This window comes from Mastomys coucha, unplaced genomic scaffold (genome assembly GCF_008632895.1).
Source record: "Mastomys coucha isolate ucsf_1 unplaced genomic scaffold, UCSF_Mcou_1 pScaffold5, whole genome shotgun sequence".
Classification (NCBI taxonomy): domain Eukaryota; kingdom Metazoa; phylum Chordata; class Mammalia; order Rodentia; family Muridae; genus Mastomys; species Mastomys coucha.
In genome coordinates this window covers 72442988-72456653 of record NW_022196911.1, presented here as the reverse complement: position 1 = coordinate 72456653, position 13666 = coordinate 72442988, and the positions used below count along the sequence as shown (strand labels likewise).

The 13666-nt window shown below is 40.2% G+C and overlaps 1 protein-coding gene across 3 annotated transcripts in view; it reads left to right on the top strand.

Annotated features, from left to right (window-relative positions):
• The window catches only part of Cpd (carboxypeptidase D), an 88559-nt gene extending 75777 nt beyond the window's left edge, over nt 1-12782 (top strand). For all 3 annotated transcript variants that reach the window (XM_031355087.1, XM_031355086.1, XM_031355085.1), the window contains 6 exons: nt 566-661; nt 765-829; nt 5069-5200; nt 6269-6454; nt 7002-7101; nt 8782-12782. In XM_031355087.1, the coding sequence (XP_031210947.1) occupies nt 566-661; nt 765-829; nt 5069-5200; nt 6269-6454; nt 7002-7101; nt 8782-9008 (806 nt within the window). In that variant the 3' untranslated portion in view covers nt 9009-12782. The remainder of the gene's footprint in view (nt 1-565; nt 662-764; nt 830-5068; nt 5201-6268; nt 6455-7001; nt 7102-8781) is intronic.
• The last annotated feature ends 884 nt before the right edge of the window (nt 12783-13666 follow it).

Sequence of the window (13666 nt, the reverse complement as noted above, 5' to 3'; positions counted from 1 at the left end):
TGTTTCTGGAACCAGGATGCCTGCCTCTGCCTGTGCCTCCCGAGTGCTGGGATTAAAGGCTGTGCCACCACCACCCAGCGCTGTTTGTAGATTTTGAGAATACAAAAGCAAGTCTGGCATAGTGACGGTACTCAAAACCACTCCCTCCTATGCTTGACATCTTGCCTAGTGGGCTGTGCCTTGTGGTAAGCTAAACAGTTGCTTGTTGAATCTCCCCCAGGTCATGGAAAATGCAGACAGTTTGAGTCGTTTTAATGTAGCTTACAAGGAATATTGTTATTAAGCTCCAGTTGTCCAGAATTGAGGTACAATAAGACCAAAAGAAGATTGTATATTATATTGTGACCTGTTGTATAAATTCACCATTAGTATTTTTTTAATGTAAAGATGTTTGCTCCTAAGTACTAAACAAATCAATGTTGTCATTTATGGTAACTGCTCAGTAAACTTCAGTGGGGTGCAGAACTTACTAGAAGGAGAGGAGAGGACTCCAATCCTCAATCCTTAACTTGAGCAAAAATCTTTTCAATTTTTCCACTGACTTTCAAATTTTTCTTCTTGGTAGTGGAAAACAAAGAAACATTAAAGCATTTGGCATCTCTTTATGCAAATAACCATCCATCGATGCACATGGGTCAGCCCAGTTGCCCAAATAATTCAGGTGGGTACTTCCCCCACCCTGGGTTACTTGTTTTGGTTGATTGTGTGGGGGAGAGGAGAGCCTTTGGTCTTGTTGATCCTACATCTCACAGTGGTTTTTACAGATGAGAACATACCTGGAGGAGTAATGCGGGGAGCCGAGTGGCACACTCACCTGGGCAGCATGAAGGTATGCTTTGGAGAACACGATTAGATGGGCAAGAATGCTGGTCATTGAGTGAAAGCAGCTACCTCCTCTAAGACAAAAGAGTGCCTGCATCTGGCATCCACCTTATGATTTCCTCAGCACACTCAGGCCTTCAGTTAACCTGACAGTAGCGGCTCCCTGTTCTCTCTTCCCACAGCTCCTGCTAGCTGCTACTTCTATCTCTAGGAATTTGCCTATTCTGAGTATCTCCTACATGAATTTACCCATTAATCCTTTTGTATCTAACTTCTTATATTAACATAATTTTTTGAAGTTTATCCATTTTATAGCACATATCACATACCTTTAGAATAAAATATTATTCCATTATACATAGTATCTTTTGTTTATCAATTTATATGTTGAGAGACATGGGCATATAGTATCTTTAAGCCTAAGTTTTCACTTTGTTTAGATAGAGACCTAGGAACAGCATTACTAGATATTACTTTAATTCCATTTTTAATGTTCTGAAGAACCACCAAGCTTTTCTATAGCATGTCTACCATCTTACACCTATGAGCTGCATTCAAGGATTCCATCTTCTCTGTATCCTCAGAAATGCCTGTGACTCTAATTTATGTATCCTATCAGACATAACATCATCTGGTTGTGAGATTCATTTTCATTTCTCTGATGGCTAATGATATTGGACTGACTTTGTATGCACTTGTTGGTCATTTTTATGGCTTCTTCAGAGAAGTTATCTATCCAGATCTCTGTCCACTTTACAATCAGGTTTGGGCCATCAGGCTGCCTCAGAGAGTACAGGTGCTTTCTGCCAAGCTTTATGACCTCAGTTTAGTCCCCATAATGCACATAGTGGAAAGAGAGAACCGACTCCTACAAGTAGTCTTTTGCCCTCACATATGTACTATGACATGGGTGCATGCACAATGTTAATTTTAAATTATTAATTGGGATGCTGGAGAGATGGTTAAGAGCACTGGTCGCTCTTCTAAAGGATCCAGGTTCAATTCCTGGCACTCACATGACGGCTAATAACCAACCATCTGTTAACTCCAATTGTAGGGAGTCCAGTGACCTCTTCTGGCCTCAATAGATTCTACATATACATGCACATACATGCAGGCAAAAGGGCATCCACACACATAAAGTAAGAATGAAATTAATTTTTTTAACTAATTGGATTGTTAGTTTTCCATATAGTCCACATATTAAATCCTTTTCATCTACATGACTTACAAATAGTTTAAACTACTATCCTATAGGCTGCTGTTTTAACTTTAAAAAAATTACATTTATTTGGGGGTGGAAGTGAGCATGTGCCACTTGTGGAAACAAGAGAACAGCCCGTGGGTCAGTTCCCTTCCACCATGTGGGGCCTGGGGGGAATGCAGGTTACTTTCTCATGGTTTGTTGGCATATTAAGATTCTGTTTTTCTTGTCAGAGTTTTATGGCTTTAGCTTTATTGTTTAAGTTCATTTCGTATACAGTGTGAGAGAGGAGCTTAGTTTCATGGGAGGACAGGGATCTAGATGTTTATGGGTTTTTTGTTTTGTTTTGTTTTGTTTTGTTTTTGTCAAAAATGTGAGGTTTTCCTCATTGGATGTCTTGGTGTCCTTTCAGAAAGCATTTGTCCAGACTTGTAGTTCATGGGTTTATAGCTGTTCTTTTGCTATTGTATTGTCTTTGCTATAACCATGATTTATAAGTCTTTTGACACTGTTCTTCTTAAGGATTGTTTAGGTTATTCAAAAATCTTGCAATTCCAGCTGGGCTTGAAGTTGACTTTTCATATTCTGGATAAAAGGCTGTTTGGATTTACTTAGGAGTTGTATTGAATCTATAGCTCTTCTTTCTGACCCCATTTAGTAAGTGCACTTATAATTACACAGTGTGTGGTTAACTGATCGTTTGTTCTTGTGAGTAACAGGAAATTGACTTCATTTTCATTTGTTTCTTTACTTTTTTAAGAGTTTACTATGTGGAGGCCTACAGAGCTAGTTCAGCAGTTAGGAACACTGGGTACTCTTCCAGAGGTTTCAGGGTCAGTTCCCAGCACCAACATGCTGGGAACATGCTGGCTCTCAGGTACTTCTGTTTCAGTTCCAGGGAATTGGATACCTCCTGACCTTTGTGGGCACTTCACACATGTGGTGCACAAAGGTACATGCAGGCAAAACACGCATATACATAAAATAAATCTAAAAAATATTTAAGGAATTTACTATGTGGGAAGCATTTTGCTGTATTAATGATAAAATATTTCCAATGTCTGTCAAACAAGGAGCTGTTTCAGAATTAATTGATTTGATCTAGAAGAGAGCATCTTTCCACATATCATGAAAATTTAAAGACAGAAAATGTTATACCAAGTCAGAGCCACAGAGCCACAGCCTTCCTTTATGTGAAGGCTAGTGTCTGTGATGCAGATATAGTGAAGCAGGATGCTCAGAAAGAGAAAGTGGCATATGCAGAGGCCAGTGAGCAGTTTACTGAGTAGCCTTTATCAAATAGAGACAAGAAGGAAAAGAGTTTAGGGCTTTGAATTAGTATGTTTTTATAAGGATTGGAAAGTCACTGAAGGTTTTGAGCAAGAATATAGTCTTTAAGCAAGAACATGATCTGAGTTGTGCTAAGGAGAAATAAGTTCATAATAGTGAGCTAGGATGCTTTGGAAGGAGGCACTACAAAGGAATTGGTTTGAAATAATCTAGACAAGTAATAAGGGCTTTGCTCGGTCAGGGTAAGGACAATAGAATAGGAATCAAGCATTAAATAAAGTTTTAGTTTCCATACTGAAGTGCAGTGACAGCATTTGGAAATTATGGATAATAGTGAAACAAATCAAAATGGAATTTCTGGCACAGTAACCCGAAGGATGCAATAGTGGCACAAATACCTTAGTGGTAACCAACAGCTCTCCAATTGGACTTAAGACAGGTTCAACAAGAAGGAAACCACACACGTAGTATTAGAAATCTAATTAACTATTTAGGGCTAGTGAAGTCACAGATCTTAGAGGAGAATCTACAACCACCCACTTTACTTAACCAGCATGAACACTAACTACATTCTAATTATTTATCCTTATATCACAGAGAAATGTAGTCCTTAACCTTCATCAACAGACAGACACCTTTATAGAAAACTATAACCAATCAAAATGCAGAGTTGCAGAGTCCAGTCCCAATAGATAAATCTAGATAACAACTCTAGCACTTACAGACTCTGAGAACATTGCAGGAGGGCAAGATTGTAAGAGTCAGGGAGCATCAAGGAGTTTACTGTGAGATTGTGTCTCCTAGTAATGCAGAAGCTAAACCATAAAAATCTCACCAATGTAACTGCCTAAAAATGAGCCAAACAAGGACAACTACCGTAGACCTGCCAAAGTGGGTAGGGGAAAACACAGGGCCCCAACACTATACAAAGAACTGCAGGCAACTTAGAAATGCTTAGAGTTGGAGAAATAGTACTCCCCAAGGAACAGCATACCAATTTATTATAGCCATCTCTTGAAACATGCATATTAGTTACATTATATAGACTGAGCAGTTTTTATTTAGAAAACTATATAAATATACATATGTGTGTACATAATATAGGTAACAACAATCAATGAAAAAAGAGGCCATGGATTTGAAAGAGAGCAAGGAGGGGTACGTGGAAGGGTTTGGAAAGAGAAAAGGGAGAAATTATGTAATTACATTATAATCTCAAAAATAAGAAAAAAAAGTATAACAAAAAAGATGAAGTTTGTTGACAATGTGAGAAAGTTGATATCATTAGGTAAATGGGAGAGTCGAGAGGAAGGTAGCGAGTAGAGTTTGGAATCTGTCTGCATAACTGGTTCCTGCACTTGACCAAGTACTTCACTATAGCAGTGGCCATTGTCACAGCAGGCTCAGACTGGAAGGATCAAGACAAGTGCTTGTCCTCTGCCTTCAGTGCCAGGTGAGCAACAGTGGGAGTTGGAGAATTGAAAGGCAAGCTGGCTCTCCATGTGAACTCATTTGTTCAGAAAAACCCCAGTACACTATCTGTCTTACAGGCACCGTGGGAGGCACTGCCACATCAGAGTGGACATGACAGTCACTGTCCTCAAGGGACCCTTATTGTACATGCTGATTTATACATATTTGTTGTAAGGCATATCACAAATGCTGCTTACATCACACATTTTCTTTTTAGTTCATTTGTTTTGCAGAGTTAATTTTCATGTGTACTAATTGACTCTGGACTTTATATTCCAGGATTATAGCGTCTCCTATGGCCATTGCCCAGAAATCACTGTATACACAAGCTGCTGCTACTTCCCAAGTGCAGCTCAACTCCCTGCCCTATGGGCAGAGAACAAGAAGTCTCTCCTTAGCATGTTGGTGGAGGTGAGCTTGTTTTGAGTTGTTTGTTTCCCTCTGCTACGGAGGATCAAACCCAGAGCCTCATGCATGCTAGGTTTCAACATAGGAATGTGCATTCAATGAAAACCTTTATTAAAGCATTAATTTTTAAATGCATATAGAAAGAAGAATTTTGTTCTTTTGTGTGTGTGTGTGTGTGTGTGTGTGTGTGTGTGTGTGTGTAAGAGAGAGAGAGGCAGGAAGAGAGGCAGAGAGAGAGAGAGTTTATGTGTGTATGCTGTTTACACATGGGCCATCACGTGTGTACATGTCAAAGGTTGAGGTCACTTTCTTCTATATATATACTAAGACATGTGTCTCAATGTACCCAAACCTCACTAATGTGGCTAGCCAACTTGCCCCAGGGTTCCCTATCTCTACCTCCTGAACTCTGGATTACAGGTGGGCTGACATGCTCACCTAACCTCTTACATGGGTTATAGGGATCTGAGCTCCAGTCCTCACACTGGGTGGGAAGCACGCTCTCCTCTGAGCTCTCCTAGCCTGAGGTTTATTCATCTTTTTTGTTGCCAAAATAGATGCCACAGATGCCATGCAGTCACATATCTGCTGTAATTAGGAGCTTCTTGTTCTTCAAGCTCAAGATCACACAGTCAGTGCTGCCATGGAAGGAAAGCATTCAAGGCATGTGAAGACTAGCTAACGCTTTAGGCTTTCATTGTCTCAGAGTTCTTATCTCTGGCTCTGACTCTGGAAGCACTGACTGATTAGCAAACAGAGTCAGAGTCACTGGAGACAAAGGGTTAGCCAGGCTGACAGCCTCGGGTGGGTTAGGACCCAACCCTGAGCTATATATAATACACCCATCAAACCCTTACCTTTTTTTTTAATTTGATGATAGTGGTCTCGAATTCCATGTGTCCTACTAGTAACTACAAGATGTTGTTTTGTGTAGGGTGTGTATATGTGCACATACATGTGCTTAGTTGATTCTGATCAAGCCTTAAGCTATTTACCTCTAAAATATCTGACATTGTGAAAATTATGTTGTTGTTGTTTTTTTGTTTTGTTTTGTTTTGTTTTGTTTTTCAGGTCCATAAAGGAGTCCATGGGTTAGTAAAAGACAAGACTGGTAAACCAATCTCTAAAGCAGTCATTGTACTCAATGAAGGAATAAAAATACACACAAAAGAGGGGGGTTATTTCCATGTGCTTTTAGCTCCTGGGGTCCATAACATCAATGCCATTGCTGATGGATACCAGCAACAGCATTCACAGGTAAGAAACTCAAGTTGGATTTGTTAAGTGCTTATTGTTATTAACACTTGTGTCTTATTTTGAAACTCTTGTTGGGAAGCAAGAAGTTAAAAAGTATGCCCACCTCTTGATTACAAGAATCTATTATCTTTTTATTGTCAAAAGGTATTTCTCTTTCCTCAGCAACAAAAGAATAACTTGTATAGCATTTGTATAGTGTAGATGATACATGTCTGTCTTCTTGGTTTGCTTTATAGGCAAACAACATTTAGTGACGCAGGGCTTCAGTATCCCATAAGTAGCTTTTGCAAATTTAATTTTAACATTTGATGTGTGTGGATATTTGCTTGTATGTCTGTGCACCATTCACATACGATGCCAGCAGAAGCCAGAAGAGGGTTTGGATTCCTGGACTCCTTGAACTAGAGTTGTGGATAGTTGTGAGCCGCTGTGTGTGTACTAGCATCCAAACCTGGGTCCTTTGGAAGAGCAACCCATGCTCTTCACTGCAAGCATCTTATCAGCCCTATAAATAGCTTTTTATGATTCTTAAACTTTATCCTTTTAGGTCTTTGTGCACCATGATGCAGCCAGTTCTGTGGTAATAGTCTTTGATACAGATAACCGAATATTTGGTTTGCCAAGGGAACTCGTGGTAACTGTGTCAGGTAAAGATTTTCAGTTTTTAGTACTTGACGGGAAAACCAGTTCTGCTATTACACTTTGAGAGCGGCTAGCCCCCACAAGCACCTCTAGCTAGTTGCTTTTACCCTAAAGTATACTTATCTAAACCTGATTTTCCCGAGCTGCTGTTGTCCTATATGTTCTCTTGACTTGCCCCAAACTTTTTCAGGTCCATCCTCAAATTCATCTCTACTGAAAAATCTGTTATTACCTCAACCCTACATTTTTGCATCATCTTAGTTATCATGGATCTCATATGTATCTGCTCAGTGCATTGTCTATATTTAATGTCCCCCCACCAAAACAAAAGCTCCAGGCAACATAGAGTTGATCTGCATCGATGGATCCTAGAGCCATAGTTGGCACAAATGGGTTTTACTGAATAGTGTTGAACAAGCAAGTGTTGCTTTATATCAAGATCATACTGGTTGCTAGAATTTACTCTTTGGTTTTTCAAGGTCCAGGAAAGAGGAAATGCTTCCCTGCCAGGGTTAATTTGTGCCATTGTTTGAATTACTTAAAGGTTAAGGGGAAAATATGTGGAAAAAAGCAATGTTCTAGTGTACTGTGTCTGTTTGACACAATGATCTTCCATTCATTCCTCAGTGTAACTTGGACATAAAGCAAAACCCCAAAAAAGCTCTATTGCAGGTGTGGGGGTCTCAGATGAAATGGTACCTTAGAAGGACAGTGTGGTCACAGAGCCCCTTGTGAGATGCTTAACCATTCTCTCTGAATCTGGCAAAATACAAAGAACTTGATGGTTAAAGCCACAGGAATCAGGATGCAGCCATGGTTTAAGTTAGCTGTTGTGCACTCATATTTTATTTCATGACAGGTTTTTTTTTTTTTTTTTGCAAAGACTACTGTTTTGCTAATCGTGTATACAAATTTAAAATAAAAAAAGAGCTTAAGACAGAAGGATCCCTGCAAGTTAGAGGCCAGTCAGGACTATACTAGTCTCAGCTAGCCTAAGATGCAGTGAGACCCAGGATAGATGGATGGATGGGTGGATGCTGGCAAGATGGCTTATTAGGTAGCAGTGTCTTGCTTACAAGCCTGATAACCCGAGTCCAATCCCTGAAGCCCACAGTAGAAAGAGAACCAATGTTTACAAGTTATCCTCTGAACTCCACATGCATGCGTGTGTGCACATATGTACACACACACAAAATAAATTTCTAAAAATGTAATTTAAACATCTTTAAGTAAAAATTTAAAAAAAGAAAGAAGAAAGAATAATCTGGGGAGATGGGAGTACAGTCGAGTGCTAGAGAGCTTGCCCTAGCATCAATTCCCAGCACAGGAAAGAGTCAAGGGAAGAAAGGAAGGAGAAAGAAAAAGGAAGGAGGGAAGAAAGGAAGATCTATCTTGAAAAATAACCCTAAAGCAGTTAAAAATGACTGGGTCCTGAGCTTTCTGGTTTGCGTATTGATTTCTCCCATGGTCTACAGTAGGTGCACTGCTTCAGAATGACAGGGTGCGTTTGTTGAGATGCTAGAGATAGGGCCCTGGGCTGCTTGCTTACCAGGTCTACCGCAGATGATCATCTCCAGACAATCAAATTGCTCTTAATTGCATGAAATTAAGGAAAATAACATATTATTAAAAGTGTCACCAGAAGTAGTTGCTTGTTAACACCCCCATGTGGTTTTGTCGGACAGGGGCTACCATGTCAGCATTGATCCTAACGGCTTGCATCATTTGGTGCATCTGCTCCATCAAGTCTAACAGACACAAAGATGGCTTCCACCGGCTGCGGCAACATCATGATGAATATGAAGATGAAATTCGCATGATGTCAACTGGCTCTAAGAAGTCCCTCCTAAGCCATGAGTTCCAGGATGAAACGGACACAGAGGAGGAAACATTATATTCTAGCAAACATTGAAAAGCATGGTTTGCATATCTCCCTGCATAAGTACCAAGCAAAATGACAGCTGCTCTTGGGAGACACTGCAGTAAGAAGAGAGATTCCTTCCTCCTTCAAAGAGCTTTGGGAAGTTACCCTGCTAGATTCACACTCTCTGAATGTCACAGGCAGTTTTGAACTTCCCTTCCTTAAAGTACTCTTAACCTTTTCTTTAAAAAAAAAAAAAAATCTGATTTCTATTTGTGCAGCAGAAGATGGCACAGCCACTTTCTTTCCCTTTTATTTAAGATGAGCTCTTCAGAGGTTCTATGGAAACAGCATAAAGCCGTCTAGTAAATGTTGTATTTTGCATCAGGCATTTACTAGTGGCTTTAGTTTTGTTCTCTTTAATTTAAAGGCCAAAAGAATCCAGAAACATTAAGGCAGGGACACCAGTCAGACTCTGACATAAAGCTTTAAAAACTCAAGATTTTTCTCCATCTACTGAGGAGTTCTCTTCTCCAGTTAGCAAACAGCTGGGATTTCTCTTATTCAGGTTTAATGGAGGCTGGATGATTCTTAAACATATTTGACATTAGGAAATGGAATAAATGGGCTTCCGTATTTGTCCTTCTACCTTTTTCCAAGCTGGGTCAGAACTGGTGGGCTGTGTGCTTTAAGCAGGATTTTACTACCTCTCTTGTAAGGTTTAGCAAAGTTCTAAATATCCTCACCCTAAAGGAGACCTCACTGGCTTTGCTGTGGAGGCACCAGATGTCCCATGAGTAGAGGTGAAAGGGGGATGGAGCTGAAGCAAGGATGCTGTCTGTCTTATCTTGGTAAACCCATAGGTGCTGCTGCTTTATCTGTGAAGCACTCATTCTTCTAGGAATGCCTGTTCCTTAGCATTTCCTACATCTCAGCCCCTTCTGTGTCTACACCTGCGGTTTCCATATGATCCTACACCTAAAGGTTCTGAATTCTACTGCTGAAACTGTCTGGAAGTGGAAGAAACCTATTTGGATCCAAAACGTCTACACTTGATGCTCCAGCCCAAGCCTTCGCCCTGTGATGGCATACTGTCATGGAAAGTGTGGCCTCTGCATATAGGCCTCCGAAAGTAATTCAGTTCTTTGTTCTAATGATTCCTTTGACAGTCTTTTTTTTTTTTGGGGGGGGGGTCAACCAATTATGTTAAATTTTTCAGTTCTAAGCTTTGAAATATGGCCCTTTCCATGTAAAAAAAAAGTCAACTGAAGGACTGCCATGTGATAGAACATTGGTGTGAAGGTGTCCTCTTCAATGCCAGTCAGGCAGAGACCTAAAAGATTGGTATTTTATTTTCTGTCTGAATGCTGTTCAGTGGAATGATGCTTTTTGTAAGTGTGAGTCTTACCAATGACATAACAGTTTAATATCTTTGAATGTTTTTAATGGCCAAGTTGCTGCTGAACTTGTACTAAATCAGGGGATCACAAAACTAGCTCTTACCTTTCCAAACTGTATTCATACCATTGATGTATCAGTTACCCCAAAGGCTCACCCAGGTCACTCAGCCACACTTGGTGAGGAATGCACCCAAGTGACTGTATAAAGTTGAGATCTTGGTTAATGGAAGGTTCTAATGAGATCGTGGTATCTGTTAGCCACCCGCGGTCACTTAGGTGGCTTAGGTCCAGCTGTTCTGGAATCTGTCCTGGCATCAGCATATCTGAATCCTCGTTTCGGCACATGAACAGAACAATTAGCAGCAGTTAATGCTAATGAAGAGCACATGACTCTATTTCTTCCAGTAATACTTTATGTTTTCCTAAATGATGTGGATTGTTCTTTTTCAGCTTTATTTTTAAAAGTGCCAAATCAGAAAGCCAACAAGTGGCCTGTGGCTGGGCCCTGCTTGGGACAACTAGAAACCAAGTTCATGTGACAGTCTTCACTTTTCTAGAGTTCACTAATGGACACTTTCCACTTGTTCTCTGGAGTTAAGTGTGTCTTTAACAATACATCTTAGTGGTCACAGGCCACACCTTGGTCACAGGCCATGCCTTCTTAAGTATGTATGAAACATTTTTAGAGATGAATATTACAGAATAGTTCTTTTAGTCATCTTTTCCTGAAATGAAACCCAAATTCTGCTCTAAGTTTTGAGTCTTTAATGGACTTCTAATGTACTGAGGTGGAAAATCCAGCCTCCACAGCCTCTGTCACCTATGAACATGAATGTACAAGACCCATGACTACAAACTTTGTTCTTAGCCCAGCCTTCTTTGGGTTGTGAAACCGATCTAATCTCACACTACTTCGGCAGCCGAGGGCACTGAAGCCATATGGGGTGGGCAGTGCATGCCTCCAGTGTTTCTCCTGGAGACTTTCCATTTCTTCAAAGTCCTGGACTCAAGTGTCAGTACTCAAGTATTAGGAAGTTTGCCCCAGTCTGAGATGTGCCTTTCCTTTGCTCACATATGTTGCTTTGTCCTGGTGATGAGTTTGTAAGCCTTCTTCCCTCCCTGCTCCTTAACAAAAGCAATGTGATGGACAGGTGATGCTCACGGTTCTGCCTGTGCAGATGCACGTGTGCTGATAGGGTTAGATAAGATGATCTCAAGTAACTACACCAGCTTTGGTATAGCAGTGAACTCTGGATGGTGCTGGGATCTGATCCAATGAAGAACACTTGCCATTCTCACTTAAGAGAATTGGCTTTGGGACTCTGTTAGCTTCGGGGAAGGAAACATTGTATGCTTGGCTCAGTGTGCTTGGCTGGTTAATCTTTGATAATTTCATCTGAATGAGATTTGCTGAATTAGTGAATATTGAATTTAAAACTAATTATGAGTGAAAAATAAAAGGGCCGTGCTTATGTCTGAACTTGCTGTGTTTTTGAGCTAGCACAAGCTCGGGAACCACAGCTCTGTACTCCATTTATGTTCACCTGTCCCCAGCATTAAAGAGGCTTATTGTCTGCCAGACTCACACCTGGCCAGGTCTTGTCCCTGCTCTCTTTCTCAGAAGCTTCTTGGCTGTGAACATGTCATAGTGTCCTGCAGTGTGGGTCTCTGGTGGATTGTTTTATGGTAGCACCCAAGTATTTTCCCCAACTTTTTCCTTTATTGTTATTACTAAAATTCCACTAATGGTTAAATATTCAATGATCTTTCAGTCTAGCAACTTATTGATAACTAGGTTTCTGATTTGTTTTAATTATAGCAGTTTGGGGGGGTGAATAGGGCCTTTGATTAATGTCAATTGAATTTGGGTTTCTAGTTTTTTCACAAAAACCCTCCCAAATACACTTTTCCTTTATACTTGGAAAAACTTCATTAATAGCTTCACTTAACTCTCAAAATATTATCCTGCTTGATTTTGAAATTTGAAAGTAGGTTACCATTTTGAGGCAATTAGATAAAAATTATGTAAATACAGACAATTACGATGTTTATAAATGGCATAACGTGAATGTACTAGCTACATTCTTTGCTGCAGATTTTTTTTGGAGGTGTGACATAGTATTTTTTTATGTTCTTTTTACTTCTTTTTTTTTTTTTTTTTCCGGAATACCTCCCCAGATCCAAAACTCTCCACAACTATTTCTATGACATAACACCCATTTGTCTTAAGTGCTTCAGTCTTTTGTTTTATTTCATGCACTGTGCCTTCAAAATGAAAACTTAAAAGGGACTTTAAAAGAATTGAATAGTAGTTTTTAAAAGTTAATCTGTGTAATTTATGTGAAATCTAACTGTAATGAGGTCCTTTGTTTTTTATATGTAAACAGATCTACTAATCCTGTATAAAAGTTATTTTATGATGTTTGTCTTTCTTTGTGTGTTGTCTCATAAGCTTTATTCAAAAACAGTAGACCAAAGGAGGTTACTGCTCTAATTCTAAAAGTTTTAAGCTTAGTTTTTCTACCTAACTTGAAGAGAAAATAGTACCAGAGTCAGGATACAGGGAGCCACCTATAAAGTGTTCCCATCTTTATGAATTGAATAGCAGAAGGTTTTGTTTCAGAAATGACTGTTTACATAGCTGCCACAACTGTAGCTCATTGAGAATGATGCGTTCAGAAGCACCACACACGCACAGTAGCCACCGGGGCCTTTAGCCCTGCACCACCCACTCCACAGGTATTCTGTGTGCTGCCTTTTAGATCAGGAAAGCCTGAGAGGCTTACAGACCCATGCTACATTTGTTCATGAAAAATCATGGTCCTTGTCCCAGATGAAACACAGTTAGAATAACCTGTCCTGGCATGTCAGGTATGGCTGCGATGAAGTCACTTTGCCCTTGTTATTTAATAAGTTTCCCCAATATTGCTGCTCTAATGGGTTGGGAATGTAGAGCTATCTAAGAAACATGGGCTGTGCTGACAGGGAACTCATAGTCCAGACCAGAGAAACAGAAACAGCAATAGACTGTGCTTTGGCGGCACTTGGCCTCTCTCAGAAGTTTCCTGAGAAAGTTCCGAGCCGTTTCAGTCTGGTCCAGCTTGCGAGAGATGTCTCTTGCAATGTGACCTTGAATTGCAAGAATCTCAGAGCAGGCTCAGCATCTCAGCCTCACGTCTGTTAAGGACCGATTGGAAGAGAATGGGAGGTGGGTTGATGAGATGGAGTCAGCGTGGTGTAGGCTCCAAGCTGAGTACCCGGAGTAGCCGGTGTCATTTTCCTTCCTTTGTTTCCTGGTGTGCTTGGTGG